General features: G+C 45.9%; 1 protein-coding gene across 8 annotated transcripts in view; it reads right to left on the reverse strand.

The window, feature by feature from the left end:
• The window catches only part of CASK (calcium/calmodulin dependent serine protein kinase), a 1,268,764-nt gene that overhangs the window by 835,897 nt on the left and 412,625 nt on the right, over positions 1–20,242 (reverse strand). For all 8 annotated transcript variants that reach the window (XM_078658296.1, XM_078658298.1, XM_078658303.1 and 5 more), the window contains exon 4: positions 8,898–8,975. In XM_078658296.1, coding sequence (XP_078514422.1) covers positions 8,898–8,975 — 78 coding nt within the window. The remainder of the gene's footprint in view (positions 1–8,897; positions 8,976–20,242) is intronic.

The raw sequence follows: 20,242 nt of genomic DNA on the forward strand, positions 1-20,242 counted from the left end.
AATGTATGACCAACTTCCTTCAATGGAAACAGTCTCCATGACGTGTCCAATTTCTTCACCTCTTTATACAGCTACATCCAGTCCTCTAGCCTTATTCTCGGTATCTCTGCCACCTTTTACACCGCTGACCACTTTATTATGCTAACAAACGAACCTTCTCTTGGTATTTCAGAAAAGCTTTGAAATGGATTTCTTCTCATCTTTCGGATCTCTGTTTTTGATTTTCTTGTTGTTCTTTGAGTTGTTCATTAAAGTTCCTAACAGGTAACATATCCCAGTCAACATACCACAAGGATTAGTCCAAGATTTACGAAGTATCTCAATCTACACCACCTCACCTTTCAGTCGTAATCCCTTCTCTTCAGTGTCTCCCTGGTGCACATCCTAAGGCCTATGTAAACTTAATTGGGTTTATGATAATATGCAATGTTAAGAACTGTGGTCATAAAGTGGACGTAGATGATGCACGCAAGATGCAGAAGCCTATATATCCTTACCTGCCAACAATGACCGTACAGCATTGTATTACGTTCAGCTGTTTATATTGTTGATACAAATGAGCATTAAAAAAAGAAACTTAGGGGTACTATTCAACTCCAAAATGATTCTAGTCATTTACCACCCCACCTCGCTTGATGTTAACTGCTCAACATAGGAAAAGTCTGCAACGTTTCGTTTCAACCAGACAAATCTCTATCAAATGCATTCGTTTTCATTAAAATTGAGCTCTGCAAGAGCCTGGTTATGGAATTAGCCAAGCTAGCAGTCCACCTTATGTAGTATTTGATAGTAAACAGGCGAAATACTGCTACCTGAGAAGAAACAATGAACTCCTCCTCTTAAACTTTAGATGGGAAAAGAGTTTCACCAGCACTTTTTATATGTTTAAAGCGAAATAGAAAGTGAAATATAAATTGCAATTGCTAACAGATGCATGGAAACAGCAAGAAGCAGCATTGGCATAGCCAATAGGTCTCGCTTTTGGGACCTAATAAGTGTTTAGCCAGAGCTATTGGCTTTGGCAAGGTCTTTAAGCTATGTTGTAGAGCTGCGTGACTGCAGAGCAGCATGTCGAAAAGCTATAATAAAAAAGTGTTTTAGGCATTTTTAAAGTAAAGGAAGCACATATACGCTAATGTAAAAACAATGATTTTAACAAACACCTTGAAAATGGCAAGGTTGGTAGGGCTGGGGATGAAGCAAGCACTGGTGCCTAAGACAATGTATGCTAACATATAACCCAAAAGTAAACACAATCCCAAAAGAAAGCGATGAAAACATCAGGAGAGGGAAACAAAGAAAGGGGAGGACAGCTGACTTGGAAGCTGGCTGGGCAGGGAAAGTGTTAAGAAATATTCCCTTAAGGGTATTAATATTTGAATCCCCTCGGCTGAGAAGCCACCTGAAATGTAAATTCTTAAGATGACGGATGACAGAACAGATTAATAGCAGCAGAAGTGGATGAAATGAAGTCCAATTGTAATACAATACAAGGTGATTGAGCAAAGTGAGATATCATTTGTTCAGGGCATGTGCCATTGAGCCGCGCCTTGAGCGCAGCTGTTGCTATGACTGGAAATGCTGGTGACACCAGGATATGATGGCGCACCTCCGTACTCCACCCGCCCCAGCCAAAGGGGGTCAGCGAGCCACAACTTACAAGGGCGAGTTAATAGCTGTGGGATCGAACATGTGACACTTGTTACGGGCCATCTCCTGCTGCCTGAGCATTAATTTACCCAGCTGTCACAAGCAGCTTCAACTTTCCATGCAGCACCCGAATTGGGGGGGGGGGGGGTGAAAGGGGGATGCTGCCAGGACAAACACCAAATAGGCAAAGCACTGCAGTACACACAGGCTCCCTCCGGGAGTTAAAGGGGCAGTAGGCAAAAGCAGCTGTCGAGGAAGAGAGCCCTCTTGATATGGTTGAGTGTAGATGTCACTATTAGTCGTTTCTGGGATACAGCGTCCAGGGATGTGAAGGAGCTCCAGAACTACCGGGGATGAGATCACAGAGTGGTGTGGCTCACTGGTTAGAGGCGGCAGACCCGGAAGCAGAGGACGGCCCGGGACCAGGGTTCAATTCCCGACGCGGCAGGGTCGTGGACCAGGGTCAGTGGACTCGATAATTCTCGCTTCGGTGCCTACTCTAACCAGGGATCACACTCGGCAACTCTGGGCATTAGCTTGCCTCATCTCCACAACGGCCCCCCACATACACCAGGGATGCCTGGTTTCACCTTGGAGATACCCAGCAGGGATCATCTCACAGGGAAAGCCAGGACGGGTTCCCCAGTGGTCTACAGCGCTGGGACGCCCCATTGCTGGGGTAGCCATGCGCTTTACAAGACAACATAACATAACAACAATAACAGAGTGGGGCCAGCTTCTTCGAGCCGAGCACTTGAACCATAAGTCGGAGCTTCAATGGCTTAGCAGGAGATGAGCTGGCATCTCCTTCTGAATGTACTAACAGCGACTCTTTGGGTTATGGAGACAACCGGTGAACATAGTGAGTAAAGCTCCATTGTTACGTCTTGCATGCGCTCCTCCCCTCCCCAACCTTGTTTCAAAAGTGCACATTCAGGAAAGTGTTCAGTTCCACGGGGTGTCTACCTTGGACTGTGATTTTGGTACCGGGGACATACACTTGTTTATTCGAAGAGAACTGCTAGTGTGCACTGGTGTTGCAGATAAGTCTTGCAGGTAACTGAAAGCGGGTGGGAAGTAGTAAAAAAAATCCGCCTGGAATGACATGGCCCTTCCTACGCAACTCCACTTACCGTTTACGGTCATTTCCGTAACAATGTAAACAGGACGTCTCGCTGTTCACTTTGCAAACGGTAGGTGTCGCTGCCAATCCTGTAAATGATCAATTATTAGCTCTCTAAATAGCCGATGTGGCTAGTATCAGCACACTAAAAAGCAAGAGTCACAATTACCACCAGATGTGTCTACTACGGAAACACCCTCTACGCAGGAACGTCGGCCAAGCTCCTGAGACGGCTGCAACACATCCAGAACGCCTCGGCACGCCTGGTCCTCGACATCCCCTGCCGCAGACACATCACACCTCACCTGAGAGACGTGCACTGGCTCCCCGTCAACAAGAGGGAAACCTTCAAGCTCCTCCTACACGCGCACAAAGCTCTCCACAACACTGGCCCAGCATACCTCAGACGACTCAGCTTCTACACCCCCACCCGCCAGCTCCGCTCCGCCGGCCTCGCCCTTGCCACAGTCCCTCGCATCCGAAGAACGACTGCCGGCGGCAGATCCTTCTCCCATCTCGCCGCCAAGACCTGGAACACCCTTCCCACCAACCTATGGAAGACCCATGACCTACTGGCCTTCAGAAGACTCCTCAAGACCTGGCTCTTCGAAAAGTAGCAGCACCGCCCCCCCCCCTCCCCCACCAGCACCTTGAGACCCTTACGGGTAATGTAGTGTAGTGCGCTTTATAAGTGTCTTGATTGATTGATTGATTATTTTGCACCATACAGCACAAGAGTCATTGCCTGAACAGAAAAGGCCGTGCTTGAACAACGAATGCATGTAGCGATGCGAAAACAGATGTAATTATATTTATATAGTCGGTCTGCACTTTTTGGAAAACTCGTGCATGTACTGCACTGTTTCCAATGAGCGCTCGTGCATGTACAGCGTTTACCTTGTGGGAGCGAGCAGCAGCGTCATCTGTTTCCAAAGGGCGAGCGTGATAATTGCAAACAGATGGCACTGCTGCTCGCTCCCACAAGGTGTATGCCGTACATGCACAGTCGCTCATTGGAAACAGTGCAGTACATGCACGAGTTTGTCAAAAAGTGCAGACCGATTGAAAGAGGTCACTCCTAAGCAGCGCTTTCGCGCTGATTAGGTGAGACCCAAAAAGAAAGTGGTTTCCATTTAGAGTCCCAATAAAAGATTTGCTCAATCCTTTGAACTGCAAAACACACAAGATGATGGACAGAATACTGCACATTGGCAAAACATTCACCCCCAGTCACAGATCTGGGTTTAATCCATTGTTATTTTGCTCACCACGCCACCCCAGTTCAGGCATGGCCATATGCAAATCAATCTTGACCCTGTACCTCATGGAACAGTCCAGCCTGAACTGCCAAGCCTTGGTATCACTTTGTTCGCCCTAAGTTGGCAGGGTATACCCAGACTTGGGTCCCTTGCTCACTCTACCACTGGATTCAAGATAGCCTGGCTGATGAGGATTATGAATCCGAAACCGGTCCCCAGGATGCTTTTTTCTGGTCCAGGGAAGACATGGCTTGGCAGTTCGGGCTAGACTGTTCACATGAGGCACAGGGTCATACGGATTTGCATATGGCCATGTCTGAACTGGGGTGGTGGAGTGAGCTAAAGAATGGTGATGGATTAAACCCAGATCCGTTGACTGGGGGTGAGTGTTTGATTTGCTCAAACGCTCCGTTCATCATCCCCTTTGGAATCAATCCCTTGAACTGGCACATTTCACAAAATATATGGCATTACTTTGAAACTGGTACTCTAAAGGATGGGGTGTATCTATCTTTACTGCAGCAGATGCAACAACGCCAGGACCCACAGGAGTGACATGTTCTGGTGATGCTATCATTTTGAGCTGCACAAATCACATCTACCTTTCGGTAATCGGTATAGATGGCCATGATTTTGGTAAGAAAGCCAATTCCAAATAGCACGTATCTTGGTGTTAACATATGAATTGAATGTGTGACTCAAAAGAACAAATTACTATCCTTCGGTAAGGCTCTTTCTGGAGGACACTCTACCACAGATTCCTCACCTTAGAATACTCCCATGGTGCTACACTGGGCCTGGAAAGCTTTTTCATAGAATTGCTTCCATGCGCTGCCAGGTGACTTGTGCAGCTCTGTGATGATTCCACACCATCTTGAAAATAACGGAAAGGAGTGGGATATTAGAGCTGCCCCTGCAAACTGATATCAATTTGCCTTTTCCACTTTAGCGCCTTCAGACACGAAGCATGAACAATTGTTGGTAATCATTTGCTGAATACTAGCTTAGGACGCTTTTATATATTAATAGGTGGCCATTCCACAGAATGGAGAGATGGGAGTGCGGTGAGGAATCAGAGGTTAGGTGTTGTATCAACCAGAAGGAGCGCTGCTGGAGGTAAGTAACGTTCTTCTTAGAGCAGATACCAAAGTAGTTCCCCAGGTGGAGGATCTGTGGAGTGGGCTCAGACCAATAAGTCCAGCAGGACCAGGAGCGTGAAATGTCCTTCCTGCTGGACCTTGCCATCAGGGCAATAGTGTATCCTGAATGTATACACTGTTGCCAACGTCGCCTGACAGATGTCAAAGACAGGCACTTTGTGTGCCAATGTGGTGGTGGTAGCCTTGGTCCTAGTGGAATGTGCTGTCAAACCTTCCAGAAGCTGTTTTGCGGCTAGTGTGTTTCAGATCTTACTCCAGTGAACTATCCACATCGACAATGTGCTCTTCAGCACAGCTTTCCCTTTCTTTTCTCCAGAGAACCCCACAAAAAGCACTGCCCACTTGATGATCCTTGGTAACTTGATAGTTTAGAGACCTTCTGGAGTCCAGTTGATTGAGTATCGCCTCTTTCAGGTGTGAGGGGGTGGGGGAAAGAACATGGGGAGAGTGATTGATTGCCCAACATGACACCCGACTGAAGAGCCACAACCAGGGTGAAACTGGTCTTGAGTTGTTTGTGTTCCCATTCGGAGACGACCTAGCTTGGCAGTTCGGGCTGGACTGTTCCTTAAAGAGCAAGACCAGGGATGACTTGCGTATGGCTGTGTCTAATCTGAGATAGCATGGTGGGTAAAAACAAATTAGGGACTGGGATGTGTCCCAGAGTGATTTACCAGTGGCTGAGATTAATTCAAGCCTCCATCCTTCACTTTTTGTTCACTTCAGTACAACATGAGGGAGTCAAGAATTTTGGTAGAATGCAACCAGAGTCCTCAGCATCAACTTAAACGGGAAAAGGGTGGTGTAGGACAGGTGCACTGACAGTGCCTGAAATTCACTCATGCAGCGACCTGACATAATCACAATGAGGAAGACTGGCTTTAAGGTAAGGAGATGCTGCGAGCAGCTATGCATCAACTTGAAAGGCATACACAGGCGAAATATCAAGTCCTGGTTAAGAACCCACAGTGGCATCACAAATGGTTTGGGACGAAACACGCATGTAGAATTTTTAACAAATTCCATCCCAACATGTGATTTAAAAAAGGACTGTTGGTTCAGCAAATACCTTACTGTGCCTAAGATAAAACAAACAAGAGGACTTCTGACAGCTTTGATTGTAAGGGGCCAGTCTTGCGAACGCCACACCTGAGCTCCACTGTGTCCTGAACTGCTGCAATGAATAGAAGTTTCTGGGAAGGAGGTATGTGGGCTCCTTGATAGTAAAACCCAAAGATGTCGGAGGTTCACCGTTTTCCAGAGGCGGTCCATGTCTGACTATGGCAAGGCCACCTTAAACAGCCAGTCGTCAAGGGACGGGAATACTGGTAACCATTACCTCCGAAGATGGTCAGCGATCACAGTCATCACTTTTGAGGATACCAGAGTGGCGGTGGTGAGGTCAAGAGAGCACAGTAAACTGAAAATGCTCCTGGCCTACTTTGAACCACAGATAACATCTGTGGGGCTACAGCACAGGATTATGAAAATACACCACCTGCAGGTCTAACTTCACCCCAGGCGCTGGGGTGTCTGATGCATCACTGGCTGTTTCTGTCTATATGCTAGTGCTATGGATTAGTCTCTAAACTTTCTCATTTGATGTGGAACTGATTGGTATGGGTGAATAGCTCCAAAGAGTGTCCCGTAGCTACGTTGTCCTTAAAGTGCTCCAAAGCAGTCTCTATAATGTCACTGAAAAAGTGGTACCCATCCAAAGGCATTCCCCATAGGGAGACTTGTAGATCAACGGAGTTTGCCGTGGAATGCACTCACTTGTGTCGACAAAGGATATCACTATCATCAATTGCCTTCCCCAGGCAGAGGGTTGTATCCAGACCGGCGCAGATAAGATATTTGCCCGAGTCTTGTCCATCATCAATAGTCTGGGTGAAAGAAACTTTAAGGCCTTCCCGAACCGCCAGCAAGATCTCACTGACCAAGCCCCAGAGAGCATGTGTGTAGCAGCCCAGCATACAAACAGCATTTATGGAGCGCAGTGTCAAACTGGCCAAAGAAAACATGTGCTTGCCAAAAAGTAATAAGACTCCCTGGGGCAGGGGGCTTAGGAAAAAAAGCTGTGTCATCAGGTGCTGGTCTGTGACTTTTGACCACATGCCTATTTGCAGGCAGGAATGAACAAGGCTTCGACCAGATGCCAAACAGAATATCAGTGAGGACAACATTAAAAGAAGCCAGGGCTCAGCAGTCATTGGACGAGGCTGTAAAATATCAGTTGGAACATTTGTTTTGGTCTCAACTGAGGGTAGCTGCAATTCTAGTGCCTCGGCTACCCTCCAGACCACCACTGCAAAAGGGGCACTCTCTTTCATTGGTGGCCCAGGTGGCGATTAAAGCTCCGTCTTAGGCGAGGTTTCATGACCACTGGCATTTTATAAATCAATGTAGAAGACATCATCAATCTTTTACATTGAAGACTGATTATGTCTTCTACAAGCCAACCCATTACCATCAGCATTTTGGGGTGTCCCATGCTGTGGTAGAAGATCAGAGTCAGAACCAAAGAGACAATAGAGCATTTTGCTGGTAGGTGGTATGCAGCATAGGCACTGGATTAGTCAGCTTGCATGGTGACCAGTTGCACCTTTGTTATTTCATAGTGCACCATTGGTCAGGCTCAAGCTGATGTTGGTTCAGGGTTCCGAGACTGGCATCAGAACCAGATCTATTTCCTGGCAACAGTAGGGCGTTGGGGTATCAGTGACCAGGGTGGAGCTCAGAGCAGAAGTCTGCACCACTGTTAGGGAGGAAGGGCAACAGTAACCCAACAGAAAGTCCTTGTGGTTCCATCGGGCCAAAGGCACCCCATATAAGGCTGGAAGCATACAAAACTTTGTAGCATTGCCTACTTGAATGCCTCAATCTGCTGCAGGATCGACGACAGCCCGGGAAATTTGGAGCACTTCAGTACCAGCTAAAGGATTGGTTCTGTGACCAAAGACTTCGAAAATAGTGGTTGACTTTGTGGCGGGATGGGGTGAAGTTTCACTTCTGTTTCTTATGCATCCGCTTGAAATTGGACTTCAACTTAATGAAGCACAAAGTTAGGATGATGTAGGAAAGGCTCGGGAAGGTAAAGTCCTTGCCCACGACTTGGAGTGTGAGCAGGACCTATGCAAAAGCTTCAACCTCCTGTGATCATCTATATAAAGCTTCCCCTCCCAGTCTTGGTTCGCCTTCAGGTGCATAAGGGCCCACTTATAGCATGACTTAAGAGTCATATTCCATCAGATCTCAGACACCAAACACAAACCTCATGCAAGTCCATGACTGATATCTACATCCTGCAGTCGCAGTATGGCTTGAAGCATGTCATTCTGGGTGGGGACATTGTTCCCTAACACTCAGGTTAAATTGCTTCAGAAGTCAATGGAAAACAGACACATTTGGGAGCAGAGCTACAGATTCACATCAGAAGGTGCAGAAAGAAAGGAACTGATGTCAGCACGCAGAAGTGGCACTTGTACGAGACTCTACTCCATCACTTCTGGGGAGGTGTGCAGGCAGGCAGCGTGGAGCTGTGATATACTATCTAGCAGCACAAGTAAGCACAGCTATGGAACTATTTTCCAGATGCAAACTGATGCCTGGGAAGTATTTTAAGGTGACAAATAAGCGGTTAGTTTTTATCAGAAAGTTTGATCTATTTAAAAAAAAAAAAGAAAATCGTATAGCACACCATACCTGGCAACTGCTTCACTGTACACAAAGCCAGCATCTGCTCTTTTCACTATTTCAAAGCACAAGTCGGCTCCATCCATACTGTTAGGAAAGAAAAAGGAAAGGGTTCAATATGCAAAACAAGTCATCAGCAGATCAACAAAAATATAATATCACAAAGATATGTGTTTTCAAACCCTCCAAGTAATACAAACAGCCTGGGTTTGTTAAAAAAAAATACTACACGTAGGAAAGTTTGAAAATAAAAATAAGAAACCGAATTAGATTTTAGTAACACTATCTGGAGCATGAGGGAAGAAGACTGCACCTAAAAGCTGGCAATAGTATTTTGACAAACTTAGTAATGCAATTGGTTGTAATGTCAGCACCATCTATGTAGTGCTCAGAATGGCGCTCATTACGAGCGACCTCTTAATGCTGAAGGGGCTGGTAACTGCAGTTACGGGCACCATCAGAATTATGAGATATAAGGGAATATCAAACATTTGATCACTTTGACCCAAAGATTTGTGGTTATGAAAGCATCGAAAATCAGTGTATGTCCAGGCTAAAACGAGTACTTACAAGGGATGGAGAGGCCTGGACCCAAATTAGTGGGATTCCTGATAATTCCACATTTCTTAGCGGTCCCTCCGGGTCCAAATAATAATGGCTCAGATTTACCTACCTCCTGAGTTACTGGTATCAATAATTTGGGTGGGAATTTCCAGCCCATTTTCTTGGCCACTTGTAATGAGGTGGCTTGCTAAAGACAAAACAGTAACTACTTCAAAATAGCAAATGTGAATTTTCTCCAGGGAACAACACACAGGTTAGTAGAATTACAACCATAGCGCTCTGTGGCATTTATATTAGTTGGATTTTGATATAGCGGCCAACTCATCTCCGTAGGGACATCTCAGGGCGTGATCGGCAGGTAGATGAAGTAGGAGCAGCATTAGAACAACCAGGTTTTAAGGTGCTTTTGAAAGCCGTACAGACTTGTGTATGCACTGATGAACACAGGGAAGTTTGTTCCAGTGCTTTGGGCCAAGGTAAGAAAAGGCTCGGACCCCATGTTTAGCAGTGCAGGGACATAAAATAAATTGATTGCTAGAACGCAATTCCTGTTCAGAAGGTACAGAGTAAGTCTGTTTTGAAGGTATTTTGGGCCAGAGCCTGACAAGGATGTATAAGTCAGGCAGAGCCGTTTAAACAGTACTCTCTTAGGGATAGGGAGCCAATGTGGTACTCAGAGCGTGGAGCGGACGGGTTCTTGGACGCAGGTAGTTTACCATACGGGTAGCTGTATTTTGGCAGCCTGCAATTTCAATAGAAGGGATTAGTTAGAAGCATGTATTAGGGCATTGCCATGATCCAGGCGGCTGATGATTCAAGCTTAGGCGAGTGTCTTCCCGGAGCTCAACGGAAGCCACCATAAGATTTTTCTAAAGGAGGCGCATAGTGCCAAAACAGGTTCCACAGATGGAGGCAACCTGTTCTCTCATCGATAGTTGGTCATCTAAAATTATGCCCAGGTTTCTAGCAGTTCTACTGAACAATGGAGAGGGACCAATTTCTACCGGCCACCAATCATCCGTCCAATAGAGCTGAGCTTTGCCAAACAGAAGAATCTCTGTCTTGCGCCCATTAAGATGAACACAGATTTATCCATAAGTGATAAATGTATGTTTTCTTCCTCTCTTGCCACACTTCTCTAGTCCTTGTTCTTCAGACAAACACTGGCATTCAAATCTCAAGACCTAGTCCATCCCTAGCACCGTGAAACCTTTGGTGACCGTGCGCTTTACAAGCTCCTATTAACATAACATCCCCTTTGCTCTCCCTTAGCTCCTGTTCTTTAACTAAACAGTCTGGCAACATGATGACTTCACTTTTTTTAAATCTGGGGATTGCAAGGTAAGGCTCTCTTTTTTCCATAACTAGGTTGAAATATGATTGAATGGAGAATTGGAGAGGACTGGGACAAATTCTGTTAACCTTTGTGTGATGTGCTGGAAAACAATCATGCCTCTCTGACAATAAGCAGACACTTAAATGTCTTTTTTTTTTTTGTTGCATATATGTACCAATGCTGCATTACTCTACATCCCTTATCTGTTTACAACCTTACATGTGTAGTGTAATAGGGGGATAAAGGAGCTAGTTTGTCTGACAAGAGAGCACACGCACCCCTCATACCTGGTTGTGTAACTATCCTTTACCCATCCTCAATATATTGTATGTTGGATTACGGTTGCTCATATCTTAATAGCGTACACATGGCCATGCTTCCAAAAGCCACACTTAGTAAGACTAACTCAACATAGGTGGTGATAGTAAGCCATTCTTCTTTGAACCCCACACCATAGCTGCCACATCGATTCTAGAATTGGGACGGTGAACCTGAGCATTTTGCGCCTGGTTTGCTTTTTGCCTTCAGGCTTGCCTTAGACTCTGTACTACCTAAGAAATTGATTAGGGTGATGGATGGGCTGGGAGGACAGGCACCGACAAAAGAGTAGCCCTGAACCTTCCTATGCTGTCTTTCGAAGCCCCGGCGTAGAGAAGATAGGCCCAAAGATCAGGCAGTTAGTATACCAGTTTTAAATTACTCCAGGGCAAAATCCGCTTTGTGGCTTGTATATTGTCTACATACAAATCTTGGAAAGTAGCCATGCGTGCCACATCAAGGCAATGGAAGACCAATGGTTCTGGTTACCAAATCCACAGTGTCCAATCCTGCCATGAAGATCAGCCTAGAGGCATCCTGACCATCCCTGACCACTTCAGCAAAATTGTTCTTTATGTGGTCTGGCATACTGGACACCACCATACTCACTATTTCTGTATGGGTGTATTGAGCTTGCAGCATGCGGTAATCATTGAGTACAGACTTAGGCTCCCTACTGAGAATACCTTTTTTACCACAGCCTCTAGTTTTTTAGACTCCCTGTCTGTGGCCTCATGGGAAATGCTCTGAGTGGAGTGAAGCAGGAAGAGGTTTTGACCACCACACTTTTCAGCGAAGGATCAGTAGAGGGAAAGTCAGGATGCCCTGTGCCAGTCTATATTGGCAGATAAGTCTGTTGACCGCTAGGACAGGTGTTGGCTTATCCCAGGACACTTATGGGCTCCATCAAGCTTTACTGAATGGGAGATGCAGTTAGGCAGCTAAATTTAGCAGCAAAATCTTTGTGAAGATGTTCGATTTGGCCACACTGTGGGTGATGAGAAACTTTAGTACCTCCTTCACCCTTCTCAAAAGTGCTGTAAATGTGGGCACCTGAGGGGTGCTGGGCCTAAAGGGCACTTTATAGACAATTCAGGAGAGGTGGCTAGACCACTGGAATTTTCTAGTGCCAAACAGTATGCAGTGTCTGAGTCTGAAGGAGAAAGCCAGTTGGCCACCTCTCCTATCATCGTAAGAAATAATTAGAGACACATATATTTTCTCAGAGTCTGACCCTCAAATGTCCTCGATAATTTGCCAGTACTATCTTCTTTTTACAGGCCCAGTATGGTGCCTTTCCTCTGCATCAATATGGCATTTTCCTGCAGTGAAGAGCCTTGAGGGGGGCAGAAGTGGGTGATGATGCTGGCATTAGTGCCAGAGAAGTAACCTTTGGCATACCACTGGATTCTAGTCCAGTGCCAGGCGTGCAGCCTGTTACATATCTCTAGGGTCGACAGGCACCAGAGGAGGCCTGCCTGTGGTATCCCAGTAGGGGATGAAAAATGTTTCATTCTTCCCACAGGCACACTAGAGAGAATCATAGTGCTCATGTAAAACAAAGGCATGGCACACAAGTGTGTTGGCTCACAGCAGTACATTCCAAATATGCTGGCATCAGACCTGGGACTTGAGCCAGAGATGGAGCCAGCAACAGGGATGGGCCAGAGTTGACAACGGTTCTTTCCCAGTGTGATGTTCACCTGCTCAGAGGAGGCTATATTAGAGGTGGAGAACATCAGGGGCACCAGCCTCTGAAGAGGGAGTGGTGAACTAGATGAGGAGTTGTCCTGTCTTCTCCTCTTGTTGTGTTTTTTTATCTTCTACTTCAAAGACTTCAAGGAAGGAGAACAGCGCAACTGGGAGCCATACCTCTAGTCTTGCGATGACTGTTTTCAGTGAAAGGTTTCCCTCAAGCTCCTTAGTCGCCTTTGAGTTCATGAGGCCGCACTGGTCCCATAACTTGGAGTCATGCTTTGGCCCCAAACACCACAAACAGATGTCATGGTGGTCAAGAATGGACCTCTGACTATGGCAGAAGCGGCGGTACTTAAACCCGGACTTTTTAGGGGGTGACATCCCTAAAGAACTGCAAAAAAAAGTAATTTCATGACAAATAGTCATGGAGAACAGTTTTGAATCCACATGAAAAAGTGTGTAAAAGGGGAACAGACACAGGGGTGCCAGTGTATCCAGTCAAGTCACATTTACGCTGTATCCAATGTCGCAAAGGAGTAGAGTAGACAACACATACCTGCGCAGGAGAGCTATGCAATATTTTCTTGATTCAGTCCAATACCTGGGTATACTGAAAAGGTGAGGAATCTGCAAGATTCTCCATCTGAACACTACTCTCTCCTCCTATCTATCTATCTATCTATCTATTTATCTATCTATCTATCTAACCACTCTCTCCTCCTGGGAGCAATTCGGATGTTTACCACCAATCCGTCCCAGGGGAGCAAAAAGCATACTAGATCATCAGCTATTTCTTTTTTTATTAAGTCTGGGGTGGGGAGGCTGCCTGGGCATAGCACTGGGCTGTGCCCTACATCCCCAGTCCAAGACAGTCTTTATTCCCTCACCCACGCACACACCTTCCAAGGAGCAAATTTGTGGTACATGTCTTATCTGTCCCTAGAGACATAAAGCCCAATAGAACTCGCCATAACAAAAAATATAATGTGGGGGGAAATGCCTGTCCTAGCATTTGGCTTCCTGCCCGTAGCCCTGGGCCCTAGACAGCCGTTTTGCCCCCCCGACCAAACACTACTTTGGGCAAGGCAGAATGGGGGATTAACTGCGTCTATCTTCCAGGTCATATGACAAAACTTTACCCAAAGAAATCTCAATTTCTTCCCATTTGCCATGGGGTGAAACATGAAGGACTCGGATTCTTGGTTGCCAGCTACCCAAGACATGAGGAATCCTGGATGGCATAACTAATTTTGCTCTCTCATTCCATGTTCGATGGTTCTACACCACCCTGAAATCCTGGGTCTAAAGCTTTCAGAAACTATAAGGGTTGGTAGGGTTCATGGCTGCCAGCTGAGCCAGGCTCAATTACTGCTGCCATCCCCAATGGACAGCGAGAGGAGGAATTGTGGTGATTTTACCCATAGTTGCGACATTTGCAAATAATTCTGTGCAAAAAAACGGGACGAGTCGACAAGCCATACCAGCTGGAATTTCCCAGGTGTCTAGTTTCCAGAATGCCTGGTGCTAGTAAGTTAAGACTGGTGCCCGAGTACTCCTGGCCCCAATACAGAAGCTACTCACATCCTCTGAATGATTGGAATTTGAAGGAGACATTGTGATGTTTCCATGCTACCTTGTGTGGACTTTCCGTCTGGGCGATAGGCCAGCCCACAAAAGTGGGGTACTGTTTTGATAAGGAGACAAGTGGGAATGCTGAATGGTAGGACTCTATTTGGATCCCAGTAAATTCTGGGAAATTTTCACACAAAAATGTGCAGGAGTTCAATCATTTTAGCCCAAGTTTCATGTTTGCAGAGCATTCTGGGTAAAAAGAAAAAAGTGAGATACACACAAGCTGGGCTTCCCTGGGTGTCCAGTTTTCAAAAACGTCTTGTGTTGGTAGGTTATCCTTGGTGGTTGCCAACCCCAGCCCCAAATACCACAACTACCCTCATCCCAAAAAATATTGTAAATTAATTGAAAAATGTGAATGTGCAATGGTGTGTTTTAGTGGCTTTCCTGTTCCGTGGGATAGGTCAGCACACGTTGAGTAATGATTTCACCAAGAGAAGTGTGGAAGTGTGGAAAGGCCGACCATTACAAAGATTATCTATTGAATTTCTCCTCATTTTGGCTTCCAAATGTAAGTATGTTTAAAAAACTCCTCTTGTGAAACTCCTTCGGAATCACGTATTATGGGTTACCCCAAACTCCGTGTGGTACAAAGCACCCCTTTCCTAACTAAGATTTTTGAACTCATTAAAATGATGCTTAGCTTTTCTTCGTACACTTTTTTTTGTCATTAGAGTTTACCTTGCACATTGAACCAATGTCGAAATGCACTGACAAATTATTACAACCTGCAGTTCGGTTGAAGACTGAGTATTTTGTTTTTGGGCATCTGACACACACAACATACCGCTGCGAGTAAAGGAGTCTGCTGGACATAAAGGTATACTGCTTGAACTGCCAAAGATGGCTGTGACATTCCACAGTGCACCCCGTAATCATTTATCATTCACCAGCATCCGTGGCCTAATGGAGGAATCGACAGCTGTGACACGCCGGGTACTAGCCCTATCTCCCCCGAGGCCCCTTTTTCCTGGCCCCGACTGCCGACGGGGGAGCCTGACGAGGCGAGGCTTGCCTCGGCCTCGTGGCTGACGGCTTAGATGCCATTTTCTGCCGTACCTGGCAGCCCAGGGATGCTGAAGGGCGAGCATGCTGTAATAACATGCATTATTGGCATGCCTGAAAATGGGCAGGGTTTCAGAGCAGGGGAAACCACAAACCCTAGTCACCTTCACAATCCCCTACATGTGGGTTAGAAAAGTACATACAGTTGACCTGGATATCTTTTGTGGACACAAGTTATGAAGGCTTAAGTGGGACCTGTTCCAAATATCAACAGGCCCTGACAAAGCAAATACGTCTCACCTATGTGAAAACTATTGGCTTTGCCGATGTCCTTTAGCCATGGTATAAGGCAGCGTGGCTGCTGCACAGCATGGCTAAATGTAGGCAAGAGAGGACTATAATGTTGCCAGCGCTGGCTGTGCCACTGACCTTTTTTTCCTCAGGTCAAGTAGGGGGGTTGCAACACTGACAACAGGAGGGAGGATGGGAACAGGCAACAGGACGGGGAAAGAGAACTAGGAAATGGCTAGCAATGGCCACAACACAGACAACGGGAGGGTGGGGGGGAAGAAGCAACAGGGACAACAAGAGGGTGGGAGGGAAGAAGCAACATGAAGTAGCGAGGGAAGTAGCAACACGGATGACAGGGAGGGGTGGGAGGGAAGAAGCAACTCGGAGGTAATAAGAAACGAAGAAAAGAAAAATAGTACCTATATTACTGCAGCAGCAGCGGAAAGTCCATAATCAAGACTAAGCCAATCAAATGCTTGGTCCTTGCTCCACACAAAAGAAGAAGTGAAGTCAGCACATGCTGGCCAACTGAGAAACCGAAAATACGAATGACAAAGAAGCCAATGAATGGTAAGCGTTAACCTGAAGTAACTAGCTAGCGCTCTCGCCATGCACTGCTTATGACCTCACATATTACATTATTCATGACATGTTATTCGACAGCACCGATAAAATCACTGATGACATCTGAAATTACACCACTGATGACATTACTGTGCATGGCGAGAATATGAGTTATAGTTACTTCAGTTCACTGGAACTGCTGAACTTCTATGGGTTTTTTTGTTTAAAATGTTACATTGAAAATGACAATTTTACCTAACTATAACATCACTTTAATAATTACATTTCTAATGAATTCTTACTGTGGCCAAGTTAAAGAAAATTGCAAAAAGAACAAAGGATGGACAGAATTTAGAACAATGTCATACTTTCACCCCAGTACAGAGATCTGGACCTAAATCCATTGTTTTCGAACTCACCGTGCCATTCCAAATTGTACCCATCCATATGCAAATCAGTCTTGACCCTGCGCCCAATGGGAAAAGTCCAGCCCGAACTGCCAGGCCAGGTCCTCCCTGGACTGTTAACAAGCATCCTAGGACCGGTTTCAGGCTTCCAGCCCTCATCAGCCAGGATAGCTTGACTCCAGTGGCATGGAGAGCACGGGACCCACGTCTGGGCATACCCGTCCCACTTGGGGTGACAATTGCAAAAAGAACAAAGGATGGACAGAATTTAGAACAATGTCATACTTTCACCCCAGTACAGAGATCTGGGCCTAAATCCATTGTTTTCGAACTCACCGTGCCATTCCAAATTGTACCCATCCATATGCAAATCAGTCTTGACCCTGCGCCCAATGGGAAAAGTCCAGCCCGAACTGCCAGGCCAGGTCCTCCCTGGACTGTTAACAAGCATCCTAGGACCGGTTTCAGGCTTCCAGCCCTCATCAGCCAGGATAGCTTGACTCCAGTGGCATGGAGAGCACGGGACCCACGTCTGGGCATACCCGTCCCACTTGGGGTGACAATTGCAAAAAGAACAAAGGATGGACAGAATGTAGAACAATGTCATACATTCACCCCAGTACAGAGATCTGAGCCTAAATCATCCCCTTTGGTTTTGCTTTGTTTGCCCTAAGTTGGCAGGGTATGCCCAGACGTCCCTTGCTCACTTTGCTACTGGATTCAAGCTAGCCTGGCTGATGACGGGTGATTAGCCAGAAACAGGTCCCAGGATGCTTGTTTCCGGTCCAGGGAAGACATGGCTTGGCAGTTCGGGCTAGACTGCCCCATGAGGCACAGGGTCAGACTGATTTGCGTATGGCTATGTCTGAACTGCGGTGGCGGAGTGAGCTAAAGAATGATGGATTAAACCCAGCTCAGTTGACTGGGGGTGAGTGCTTGCAATGTTCAACACTCCGTCCATCATCCCCTTTGGTTTTGCTTTGTTCGCCCTAAGCTGGCAGCGTATGCCCAGACGTGGATCCCTTGCTCACTTTGCCACTGGTTTCAAGCTAGCCTGGCTGATGACGGCTAATAAGCCAGAAACCGGTCCCAGGATGCTTGTTTCCGGTCCAGGGAAGACCTGGCTTGGCAGTTTGGGCTGGACTGTTCCCATGAGGCACAGGGTCAGACTGATTTGCTTGCTTGTCTAAACTGAAGTGGCGGAGTGAGCTAAAAAATGATGGATTAAACCCAGATCAATTGACTGGGGGTGAGTGCTTGCAATGTTTAACACTCCGTCCATCATCCCCTTTAGTTTTGCCAAGTGAAAGAAAAGGCCCAATGGCAAGTTCTTTGCGACAGCCAGAAAGCCCTATTGAGAACTGCAGGGTAGGCATGTTACCACCGTGGACAGTAAATATATTGCGTTTATAAATGCTGTGTTTTATTCAATTATTCTAAGTGCAGGATATGGTTAGCGTAAATGTGTTATTTATTTTTTATAAATGAGTCTCCTCTTTAAAGGAAGGAGGTCTTAACAAGTAAAGACAATTTAAATGCTCCATTTGCGCGAAACGGTTCAAATACAAATATGAAGAGTAGTTGTAATTGTATCTAAATAATGTTCTAAAAAAGCTTTTCGGTTGAGCATCAGTGCATGAGCTGTCTGCAAGACCTGCAGTTTACACTCTAGAGTCTACAGAGTGTAATAGCTGCTGCTACCTATTTGTTCTAAACTCTATTGCTTTTGTATCCTGGCTCCTTATTGGCTGGTGCTCCCGATACATCACTTCCGTTTGTATGCTATGAGCACCGGCCAACTACAGTTTCCTTACACTGCAGGTTAGTATCTATTTGTTTATGAACTACTTTGTTGGGCTTTTTTTTCCAAGCGCCCTCTTCTGCGCTTTTCCTTGCGTTCGATGTATGTTGTTAAACTTCCCATGAAGGGGGGCGTGGCTTGCGCGCCAGCGGGTGAGGACGTTTCCTCCGTGAGCTCCGCTGCGGACTTTTATCGTAGATGCCGTGAGAGCTGTTTTGCCCGTCTTTATGAGAAACTGAGACGGCTGCAGTAACGTCGGAACATCCAGTGACCCTGACGATGCGGTTTTCGGATGATTTCATGCAACGGGAAGCCTTTCATTTCCGACGGTAACTTCTCTATTCAGTGAGACGCGGGCGGCCGCCATTTTGGCCGCCGAACTCGCGTCTGTGTTTTCTTCAGCTATGACTCTGCTGCTCTCATAAGAAGTGTCTACTTACAGCTATACAACATCGCGCTGCCCCTCAATGTTTGACTGTTTCTAACTTTATCTTATGAAAGGCGCTGAATAATGTTCATTATTCTGTTTTTCAACACATATCTGTATGCCTGACAGGAATGCTTGCCGCCATTTTGGAAACACTTCCAATACTGGATTTACAGCGTCAACTTGTTTTTCCCCCCAAACAACAGTATCTTTGTTAATGCTGTTTTCTTCTTTTGGAGAATGCCTGGCTTGTGCTAACTTCTGTGTTACACCCTATGGAGGTGGATAATTTCTATTAATACCCTATTCTAAATTATCCTCGTGACTTCTCCTCACAGTCCTTTTCTAGCTGGACAAGTGGTTTGCGATTGTTTCTTTTAAACCTCCGTGTTTCCTCTGCTCGATCTCGTTGCCATTATTGATCGCTTTTAAATGACATTCTATTTTTTATTCTTGGCACGTATTATCCTGGGCAGTGTCCACCCTCCTTGCTCAGCCTGTGTGGTACTTTTTTGGCTTTATTTCTCATTGCACACATGGCTAATGACTCTCATGCTCCAAAAATGTCTCAAACAGGTACCAAACCTAAACGACTTAAAAATGACCCACCTTCTCCCATAAAATCTTCATCAAACCCGGTGCTGGACTCCATACTTGAGGAGGTTCGCGGTCTCCAACCTTTCATGACCGCTACAAATGAACGTCTCAAACAGATTGAGGATCGCTGGGTTCTTATGGAGGGCAAGGTTTTAAACTTGGAGCAAAGAGTTAGCGATATTCAAGATGCCTCAGTCAAAATTCCATTATTAGAACAGGAAATCCATAAACCGTAGGAACAATCTACGCGTTTATGGTATTCCAGAAAACTTGGAAGGTCCTGACATCGTGTCTTTTTTGCGTAAATTTTTACAGGAACTTTTGGACCTCCAACCTACGTCACACCCTCTTAACATCCAGAGGGCTCATTGCCTGGACTGCATAAACTCTAACTCTGCCAAACCACGTGGTATTATTATGCTTTTCCTGGAATTCACGGAGTTAATGTCTGTCCTGAAAGCTGCCAGGCTTAAACGACATCTTCAATGGTCTGGTCATAATATCTTTATCTCACAAGACCTTTCTTCTGCGACGAATGCCCGACACAAGGAATTTCTGAACCTCCAACCCCTCATGCGTCAGCTCAACATTCAATATGGCATTCTACATCCTTGTTTCTGCAAGATCACACATAATGGTCGCACCACCTCATTTGATGATCCTCAAAAGCTCTACGCATATCTACAGAGTGTCTCGCCTTCGAATATGGAAGAT

This window comes from Lissotriton helveticus, chromosome 8, assembly GCF_964261635.1.
Source record: "Lissotriton helveticus chromosome 8, aLisHel1.1, whole genome shotgun sequence".
In the NCBI taxonomy this organism is placed as follows: Eukaryota; Metazoa; Chordata; class Amphibia; order Caudata; family Salamandridae; genus Lissotriton; species Lissotriton helveticus.